The 10,859-nt window shown below is 47.9% G+C and overlaps 1 protein-coding gene across 1 annotated transcript; it reads left to right on the forward strand.

Moving 5' to 3' along the window:
- The first annotated feature begins 6,567 nt into the window (after positions 1-6,567).
- LOC119312249 (phospholipase A1-II 7-like) lies at positions 6,568-8,330 on the forward strand. Its single transcript, XM_037587979.1, has 2 exons — positions 6,568-7,263; positions 7,695-8,330. Exons 1-2 carry the CDS (start codon positions 6,568-6,570, stop codon positions 8,328-8,330), a joined length of 1,332 nt encoding a protein of 443 aa, XP_037443876.1.
- The last annotated feature ends 2,529 nt before the right edge of the window (positions 8,331-10,859 follow it).

Here is a 10,859-nt window from a genome sequence, read left to right on the forward strand (position 1 = left end):
TCATCAAGTCTCCACCATCCTCCCACTCAACTCTTTCGAGAGAAACCTTTCCTCGAGAAAGGGCCCGATTCAAGAAACAATCCTTTATTGCTTTTGGATCTGAGACAGGAGGTATACCCAACTGTTTTGGGTGTCCTATGAAGATGCATTTATCCGCTTTGGGTTCTAGCTTATCAGCCTGAAACTTTTTCACATAAGCGTCGTAGCCCCAAACTTTTAAGAAACGACAACTTAGGTTTCTCTAAACCATAATTCATACGGTGTCATCTCAACGGAATTACGTGGTGCCCTATTTAAAGTGAATGTGGTTGTCTCTAATGCCTAACCCATGAACAATAGTGGTAATTCGATAAGAGACATCATGGTACGCACCATATCCAATAGGGTGCAACTATGATGTTCGGACACACCATCACACTATGGTGTTCCAGGCGGTATTAATTATGAAACAATTTCCACAATGTCTTAATTGTGTGCCAAAACTCGTAACTCAGATATTCATCTCTATGATCGTATCATAGACATTTTATCCTCTTGTCACAATGATCTTCTACTTCACTCTGAAATTACTTGAACCATTCAATAATTCAGACTTGTGTTTCATCAAGTAAATATATTCAACATCTACTCGAATCATCTGTGAAGTAAGAACATAATGATATTCACTGCATGCCTCAGCACTCATTGGACTACACACATCAAAATGTGTTACTTCCAACAAGTTGCTATCTTGTTCCATCTTACTGAAACCGAGGCTTTTCAGTCATCTTGCCCATGTGGTATGATTTGCATATCTCAAGTGATTCAAAATCAAGTGAGTTCAAACGGTCCATTTGCATGGAGTTTCTTCATGCATATATACCAATAGACATGGTTCGCATGTCTCAAACTTTTCAAAAACGAGTGAGTCCAAAGATCCATCAACATGGAGCTTCTTCATGCGTTTTATACCATTATGACTTACATGGCAGTGCCACAAGTAAGTGGTACTATCATTACTATCTTATATCTTTTGGCATGAAAATGTGTATCACTACGATCGAGATTCAATAAACCATTCAGGTTTAATACTAATCTTGATGGTAGAGGGAGCGTGCGATGTTTGATCATATCAAACTTGGAAACACTTCCAACATATATCGTCAGCTCACCTTTAGCTAGTCTCCGTTTATTCCGTAGCTTTTATTTCGAGTTACTAACACTTAGCAACCGAACCGGTATCCAATACCCTGGTGCTACTAGGAGTACTAGTAAAGTACACATTAACATAATGTATATCCAATATACTTCTATCGACCTTGCCAGCCTTCTCATCTACCAAGTATCTAGGGTAATGCTGCTCCAGTGGTTGTTCCCCTTATTACAGAAGCACTTAGTCTCGGGTTTGGGTTCAACCTTGGGTTTCTTCACTAGAGCAGCAGCTGAATTGCCGTTTCATGAAGTATCCCTTTGTTCCCTTGCCCTTCTTGAAACTAGTGGTTTCACCAACCATCAATAATTGATGCTCCTTCTTGATTTCTACTTTCGCGGTGTCAAACATCATGAATATTTCAAGGATCATCATATCTATCCCTGATATGTTATAGTTAATCACGAAGCTCTAGCAGCTTTGGGGAAACATCACTATCTCATCTGGAGGATCAACTCCCACTCGATTCAAGTGATTGTTGTGCTCAGACAATCTGAGCACAAGCTCAACGATTGAGCTTTTCTCCCTTAGTTTGCAGGCTAAGAAAATCGTCGGAGGTCTTATACCTCTTGACGTGGGCACGAGCCTGAAATCCCAATTTCAGCCCTCGAAACATCTCATATGTTCCGCGACGTTTCGAAAACGTCTTTGGTGCCTCTACTTAAACCATTTAATTGAACTATCACGTAGTTATCAAAACGTGTATGTCCGATGTTCGCAACATCGACAAACGACGTTGGGGTTCAGCACACCGAGCGGTGCATTAAGGACATAAGCTTTCTACTGATCGCATAATCGCTACTATCAACTTTCAACTATATTTTCTCTAGGAACATATCTAAACAGTGGAACTAAAGCGCGAGCTTACGACATAATTTGCAAAAGGTCTTTTGACTATGTTCAGGATAATTAAGTTCATCTTATGAACTCCCACTTAGATAGACATCCCTCTGGTCATCTAAGTGATCACATGATCCGAGTCAACTAGGCCGTGTCCGATCATCACGTGAGACGGACTAGTCATCATCGGTGAACATCTTCATGTTGATCGTATCTACCATACGACTCATGCTCGACCTTTCAGTCTCCGTGTTCCGAGGCCATGTCTGCACATGCTAGGCTCGTCAAGTTAACCCTAAGTGTTTTCGCTGTGTAAAACTGTCTTACACCCGTTGTATGTGAACGTAAGAATCCATCACACCCGATCATCACGTGGTGCTTAGAAGCGACGAACTGTAGCAACGGTGCACAGTTAGGGGAGAACACTTCTTGAAATTTTGTAAGGGATCATCTTATTTACTACCGTCGTCCTAAGTAAACAAGATGCATAAACATGATAAACATCACATGCAATCAAATAGTGACATGATATGGCCAATATCATTTTGCTCCTTTTGATCTTCATCTTCGGGGCTCCATGATCATCATCGTCACCGGCATGACACCATGATCTCCATCATCATGATCTCCATCATCGTGTCTTCATGAAGTTGTCACGCCAACGACTACTTCTACTTCTATGACTAACGCGTTTAGCAACAAAGTAAAGTAGTTTACATGGCGTTCTTCAATGACACGCAGGTCATACAATAAATAAAGACAACTCCTATGGCTCCTGCCGGTTGTCATACTCATCGACATGCAAGTCGTGAATCCTATTACAAGAACATGATCAATCTCATACATCACATATATCATTCATCACATCCTTTTGGCCATATCACATCACATAGCATACCCTGCAAAAACAAGTTAGACGTCCTCTAATTGTTGTTGCATGTTTTATGTGGCTGCTATGGGTTTCTAGCAAGAACGTTTCTTACCTATGCAAGACCACAACGTGATATGCCAATTGCTATTTACCCTTCATAAGGACCCTTTTCATCGAATCCGTTCCGACTAAAGTGGGAGAGACTGGCACCCGCTAGCCACCTTATGCACCAAGTGCATGTCAATCGGTGGAACCTGTCTCACGTAAGAGTACGTGTAAGGTCGGTCCGGGCCGCTTCATCCCACAATACCGTCGAAACAAGATTGGACTAGTAACGGTAAGCATATTGAACAACATCAATGCCCACAATTACTTTGTGTTCTACTCGTGCAAAGAATCTACGCAATAGACCTAGCTCATGATGCCACTGTTGGGGAACGTAGCAGAAATTCAAAATTTTCCTACGCGTCACCAAGATCTATCTATGGAGAGACCAGCTACGAGTAGAAGGAGAGTGCATCTACATACCCTTGTAGATCGCTAAGCGGAAGCGTTCAAGTGAACGGGGTTGATGGAGTCGTACTCGTCGTGATTCAAATCACCGATGACCAAGTGCCAAACGGACGGCACCTCCGCGTTCAACACACGTACAGCCCAGTGACGTCTCCCACGCCTTGATCCAGCAAGGAGAGAGGGAGAGGTTGAGGAAGACTCCATCCAACAGCAGCACAACGGCGTGGTGGTGGTGGAGGAGCGTGGCAATCCCGCAGGGCTTCGCCAAGCACCATGGGAGAAGAGGAGGAGGGAGAGGGGCAGGGCTGCACCAACGAGAGATCAAATCGCGTGTTATGGGCAGCCCCTAGGCCTCATATATATAGGGGAAGGGGAGGGCTGCGCCCCCTTTAGGGTTTCCCACCCCAAGGGGCGGCGGCCAGCCTCCAGATGGCATCTGGTGTGGCGGCCAAGAGGGGGGGGGGAGGAGTCCATCCTCCCCAAGGCACCTCGGAGGTGCCTTCCCCCTTGAGGACTCTTCCCTCTAGGGTTCCCTAGGCGCATGGGCCTCTTGGGGCTGGTGCCCTTGGCCCATGTAGGCCAAGGCGCACCCCCTACAGCCCATGTGGCCCCCCGGGGCAGGTGGCCCCACCCGGTGGGCCCCCGGGACCCTTCCGGTGGTCCCGGTACAATACCGATGACCCCGAAACTTGTCCCGATGGCCGAAACAGGACTTCCTATATATAAATCTTTACCTCCGGACCATTCCGGAACTCCTCGTGACGTCCGGGATCTCATCCGGGACTCCGAACAACATTCGGTAACCACATACAAGCTTCCTTTATAACCCTAGCATCATCGAACCTTAAGTGTGTAGACCCTACGGGTCCGGGAGACATGCAGACATGACCGAGACGTTCTCCGGTCAATAACCAACAGCGGGATCTGGATACCCATGTTGGCTTCCACATGTTCCACGATGATCTCATCGGATGAACCACGATGTCAAGGACTCAATCGATCCCGTATACAATTCCCTTTGTCTAGCGGTATTTTACTTGCCCGAGATTCGATCGTCGGTATACTGATACCTTGTTCAATCTCGTTACCGGCAAGTCACTTTACTCGTTCCGTAACACATCATCCCGTGATCAACTCCTTGGTCACATTGCGCATATGATGATGTCCTACCGAGTGGGCCCAGAGATACCTCTCCGTTTACACGGAGTGACAAATCCCAGTCTCGATCCGCATAAAACAATAGATACTTTCGGAGATACCTGTAGTGCACCTTTATAGTCACCCAGTTACGTTGTGACGTTTGATACACCCAAAGCACTCCTACGGTATCCAGGAGTTACACGATCTCATGGTCAAAGGAAGAGATACTTGACATTGGCAAAGCTCTAGCAAATGAACTACACGATCTTTTGTGCTAGTCTTAGGATTGGGTCTTGTCCATCACATCATTCTCCTAATGATGTGATCCCGTTATCAACGACATCCAATGTCCATAGCCAGGAAACCATGACTATCTGTTGATCACAACGAGCTAGTCAACTAGAGGCTCACTAGGGACATATTGTGGTCTATGTATTCACACGTGTATTACGATTTCCGGATAATACAGTTATAGCATGAATAAAAGACAATTATCATGAACAAGGAAATATAATAATAATACTTTTATCATTGCCTCTAGGGCATATTTCCAACAACAGGGGCAAACCAGGCAACCGCGACCAAATCGACGAGGGGGAAGGGAAGGTGGAGAAGTGGCCTATGGCCACGACTCGCACTGTGTCGGTTCCAGCTCCCCCGCGAAAACATGTTTCGCCCCTGCGTCGAAGGCCCAGCCGAGCCCGAGACTGGCTCGTGAAGCCCTCATTGCTGCGCTGCTACCCCCCGCAGTCGCCCCGCCGTCCGCCGGAGACGCCGCAGAGGAGTTCCGGCCAGGCCTGCCCAGACCCAGATGGGGCCCAAAAGGACCCAGATCTGGGCCGGGAGGGCATCGCCACCAGCCACTGCAACGCCCCGCCGCCAAGAAGCAGAGCCGCCGCCACCTCGCCACCCGACACCGCGCCACCCAAGGAGCCACGCCGCCGCCGGATCTGCTACCGCCGAAGAAGGCCGCCAGCCACCCGAGCCATGGCGCTGCGCGCGCGGGGGGTGGGGGGGAGGACGGGGCCGCTGCCGCCGGCACCACCCGAGCAAGGCGCAGTGGTCCAGGCCGGCGGCGACGGGAGAGGGAGAAGGGGAGGGAAGGCGCTGGGGAAGGCGGGGAGGGAGCCCCCGGCCGCCTCGCTCGGGGAGGCGACGCGGGGGTACGGTGGAGGGGGGGGGAGGGAGGTGGACGGGGTTGGGGAGGGCTAGCGGTGGCGGGCGCCGGCCGCGGCCGCGGCTACCCGCGACGGGGAAGCCGGCGGCAGCGCGGGCGGAACCCTAGGGAGGGCTAGCCGCGGGGAGATGCCTGCCATAGCCGGTTTAATTAGGGAAGTTAGTATGTCTAGAGGGGAGAGAGATGAATAGACTACAGAAATGACCAACTTGTCAATTTTAAGTTCCTGATGAGGTGGTTTTTCAATTTTTATCCATCTCAAAAATACCAGTGGTGGTCGTGTATATGCTTACCATCTCACCGTCTCCGATAGTTTAGGTTCTGCGATGACTCCTTTTTCCTATACAGATAATTTTGCGACGATAGTCAAACCCGCATCACCTTGGATAGCCTCAATATGAAGTGCTCTGAATTTAACTGCCTCGGATGATGTGTCTCTATATAGTTGGTGTTGTGCTAGCTACTGAACTAGGGTTTGATTGGAGTTAGCACATTATAGTTCTCGGCCTTATCCATCCATGTGACGGAGACATGTGTATGTTGAGCATAAGATGACAATAGAGAACTACAGTAGAGTATGTTGAGGTCTTGGTCAGCTGATGACAATAGAGTATGAGTAGCACGTGTAACCCGGCCACGGCGCACGTTTTTCACTCTCTCAAGCTAAGCTAGACCAGCTCTAGGCCATTAAGTTGCTCGGAATCACGCTGTACGGTACCATGGCTTTTGGATATAAATAGGTCAACAACGAAGCAGAGAGAAACAAGCTTTGCCAGCCACAGTACCATACCTAGAGCTATTGCTTGCGACTATACTACGTACAAGTGGCCTCGGGGGATGGACAACAACTTGGTAACGGCGGCCATCACCGCGCAAGAGCCGCCCTTGCCGCCGGCGTCAACGCTTGGAAGCATCGCCAGCCGGTGGCGCGAGCTCCATGGCGCCAGGTCGTGGCACGGGCTGCTGGACCCCATCGACGACGACCTACGCGCCTTCGTCATCGCCTACGGCGAGCACGCGGCCGCCGCCTACGACGGGTTCAACGCCGAGAGGCGGTCACCCCGCGTTGGTTCCTGCCTGTACAGCCGCGCCAATCTGCTCGCCGCCTGCGGCGTGTCCAGCCCGGGGCACTACGCCGTCACCAAGTTCCTGTACGCGCCCTCCGGGCTGTGGCTGCCGGAGAGCACATCGGCGTCCCCGGCGACACTAGCAGCGACCGAGCCGTTCTTCGTGCGGCCGCTGCGGGAGGGGCCACTGTGGAGGGAGACCAACTGGATGGGGTATGTGGCAGTGGCGACGGATGAGGGGGCGGCGGTGCTGGGGAGGCGCGACATTCTCGTGGCGTGGCGTGGCACCGTGACGAAACTGGAGTATTTGAACGACGGAGACTGGCTGCACGCGCCCGCCACGAAGGTGATCGGCCACTCCATGGCGGCCGCCTACAAGGATGCCAGGGTGCACCATGGATTTCTGTCCGTGTACACGTCCGCGGACAAACAATCCAAGCACAATAACACCAGCGTCCAAGATCAGGTATTACTTCACTTTAAACTTACGCTTAACTAACTATTGAACTGAATTGAGAAGTGGGAAATTATTTTGGAGGTACTTCTTGAGTTTACTTTGACCATCGATTTAACTTACAGAAGTATGAGTTATATGCACTGAAAATATAACATTGTAAATTTCATTCAAATGCAAATCAAATTGTACACTTTTTATGACATACTACAATTTATGTCTTGTAGGTTAGAAATTAAATAGATGGTCAAAGGTAGAAACAAAAATACCATGTCCATGCGTGCATACAAAAAGTGAGTGAATATCTCGTGACGGAATAGAGACATCACTTATGTCATCAATAACAAAACCTTCACAAGTATTATCGCTTGGTCAAGCCACAATTGTGTAAGATAGATAGGAAATAAAATGCTTGCGTGTTGATTAAGCACCCACACATGCAGGTCCGCGAGGAGGTGCAGAGACTATTGCAGGTGCACAAGGACGAGGAGGTCAGCATCACCGTGACGGGTCACAGCCTAGGCGCGTCGCTTGCAACCCTCAACGCCATCGACATGGTGGCTCACGGCATCAATGTACCTCCTGCCTACTCCAAGCAGTCATCGTGCCCTGTGACGGCGATCCTATTCGCAAGCCCACGCGTTGGGAATGGCGGATTCAAGGCCGCAATCGCCTCATTCCCCGATCTCCGCGCCCTAAGTGTGAGGAACGAATTTGACCCTGTGCCCTCATTGCCAATGATTGGGTACGAGGAGGGCACGGCGACGGAGGTGTTGTGTATCAACACGACCAAGTCACAATGCCTACGCAAGTCCTCCGTCGACTTGTTCAGGTTTTGGAAGGACCACCACAACCTCGAGGTCTACCTGCACGGCATTGCCGGGTGTCAAGGTGCTAGCAAGGAGTTCCGCCTGGTGGTCAATCGCGACGTAGCACTTCTGAACAAGTGGGCCGACTTGCTGAAGGATGAGCACTTGGCGCCAGCGAACTGGTGGGTCACTCAAAACAAGTGCATGGTCAGGGGTGTGGATGGCCACTGGAAATTCGATGACTATGAGGACGACCAATTAAGTGGTTAGGTTTTCACACAACTATGAATAAGTTTTTCTAAAGGATAACCACGGCCTCTGCATCAATTGATGCACACAATAAAATATTATTTATATTTAGAAACACCAAGCAAATGCCTAGCATTGTTACCAAAAAGATCTGCTTATACAATAAGAAAAGGGAAAACTAGAGTTCATACATATTTGAATTTGACCAGCTTCACGATTGTACCTCCAAAGTTTTACCACCAACCCTATGATTGTTATCATAATCCGCCGGTCGAGCAACATGCGGCCTCACAAACGGCACGGGACTCCATGAAAACATCTAAAGAAGGAATTGCCGTCCGCATGCTACCGTAGGCTGTTCCGATCAAAGGAAAACATGGCAATATCACCCCGAAGCAGAACTTCAAGCCAACATCCTCAAAAAGAAAAGGACGTGCAAATGTCGATGTTGTCATATCTCGCCAAAAAGGCGAAGTCATGGTCATGCCACCAGCCAGTCGGTGTCTCTTCCTTGATGTGAAATATAACTATGTAGAAGGTCACATTTAGTAGATTGTTTTGGCGAATATAAAGATGCAGTGGATGCGTTCGCAACGTCAGTGACCAGGCCAAGAACAAGCTGATTCACAGTTATTTTGTTCATGGTATGCAGAGCAAGGCATCGAATCAACAAAAACAAATCCTTGTCAGCCTTGGCGCAACATAAAATACTTGCTATGCTAGCTTTTCTGTTCTACGAGTTTTCTATATATAGCAAGAGATGAGAGATCAACCAAACTATATTATTCCTATGTAGGGTCCATTCATATATGATCCAATTTGTTACTCCCTCCGTAAGAGATGAGTAATTTCGATCAGGACATGTGCCACGTGATACACAATGGGCTCCTACGCTTGCTAGCAGACTATCGCTGTCTTGCCATGTTACCCAACGGCGGTTGCACGTGGATGTACGTACCAACAGCAGAGCAGCTGACCGACCGATTTAGGTCCATCGCTTTAATTGGCACACTGAGAGGGTGCTTAGATACGTTTTAGTCCCATGACTAAAAGTAATGAGACTAAAACTTGCTAGCCTCATCCATGCTTGGATCCAAATACTAAATCAACTAAAATCAAGTTAATGAGCATTTATTATCCTTTATACCCTCCAATTCAAAACTCGCATGTGTTAAAGGAGAGGAGTTAAATGAGGAGAGAAGAAACTAATCCACATTTTAGTAGGGGTACACCTGACTAAAAATTTTTAGTCTCAAGACTAGTTTTAGCCCCTCTTTAGTCAGGGGTGCTTGGACTTTAGCCTCTTAAAGAGACTATTTTTAATCAGACTAAAATAAGTCTCTTGGATCCAAGCACCCTCCGGGTTTCAAGCTATACTTGGAATATTTTAGATATAGAGTAACACGTCACAGAGGACGAGTTGCACCGGTAATTTGCTTGGAATATTTCAGATACAGCTGTAATTTGCAGCCCCGGATCGAATGGCTTGTTTTGAGCCAGATTGTACTAGATCTCCGTTTCATGCTGCACAAATGCAACTACGCAAGGTCTATATGTGGCACCAGACCTTTCGATGTTTTGCAGAGCCGAAGAATGGCCACCGTGCATGCCACACTGCGATCTCTTGGCTCTTGCTACTCTGCACAGCTGACGAAAGCCTGCTTGTCAGTCATTGCTCTTGAATATGAAACTGTAATTTGAAAGAAGCTTTAGCCAGAGATCTTGTAATAATGGTGCATGTTCTCCACGATGACCAGACCAGATGTACTAGTATCCTATGATTAGGCCTTGTTCGTTTAATCCTCCTCCCAAGGGGATTGAAGAGGATTGGAGGGGATTTTGGCTTGTAGAGGATTTAATCCCCCTCAATTCCTGCCAATCCCCTTCAAAATCCACCTCAACCGAACAAGGCCTTAGAGTGGTCGCTGGAAAGACCAAGAGGAAGTACCTGATTGCATCTGATACTGGTAGACATGTTTGACCGAATAAATTGACAAATATGCACAAGAAACATGCTTGTATAACCAACACCACCATGGAGAAAATAAATATTGAGAACATGACTCACAACTGGTTCTACGCAAAAAAAAAATGATAGTTAACTAGTTCCACTCACATAGTTACATACCTTTGACATCTGTCAGGGCATGGAATCATTTTTCACGAAAAAAGTGTAACATCCTTTTATTTGTTTGCTCAAAACATTTCTGCCAACAATACAGAAATCAGCTCTGGAACTCTCACTTCATCTACCTTCTCACCTAGTAAAAGGGCATCAGACAATCACTTATGCATACAGAAAGACGGATAGTTTTAGGAGCATAACGAGGTACACAAAACTAAGTGGAATGAAGCAATAGGTCCTATGCGGATTGGCCCAGTTCGTCGGCACTGGCAAAGAAGACAACTAAGAACAAGAGCACAGGCACGAGAGGAAATCTGGAGTAGGTTATCGCATCTCCAACATGGACCCTTAAACTGCCACGACCGATCAGACCGCGGGGTTCGGACGTGTTTTTGTCATCCCACCCGCCCCGGCATCCGTCCACG

The sequence above is a fragment of the Triticum dicoccoides genome, chromosome 1B (genome assembly GCF_002162155.2).
Source record: "Triticum dicoccoides isolate Atlit2015 ecotype Zavitan chromosome 1B, WEW_v2.0, whole genome shotgun sequence".
NCBI classification, from domain to species: domain Eukaryota; kingdom Viridiplantae; phylum Streptophyta; class Magnoliopsida; order Poales; family Poaceae; genus Triticum; species Triticum dicoccoides.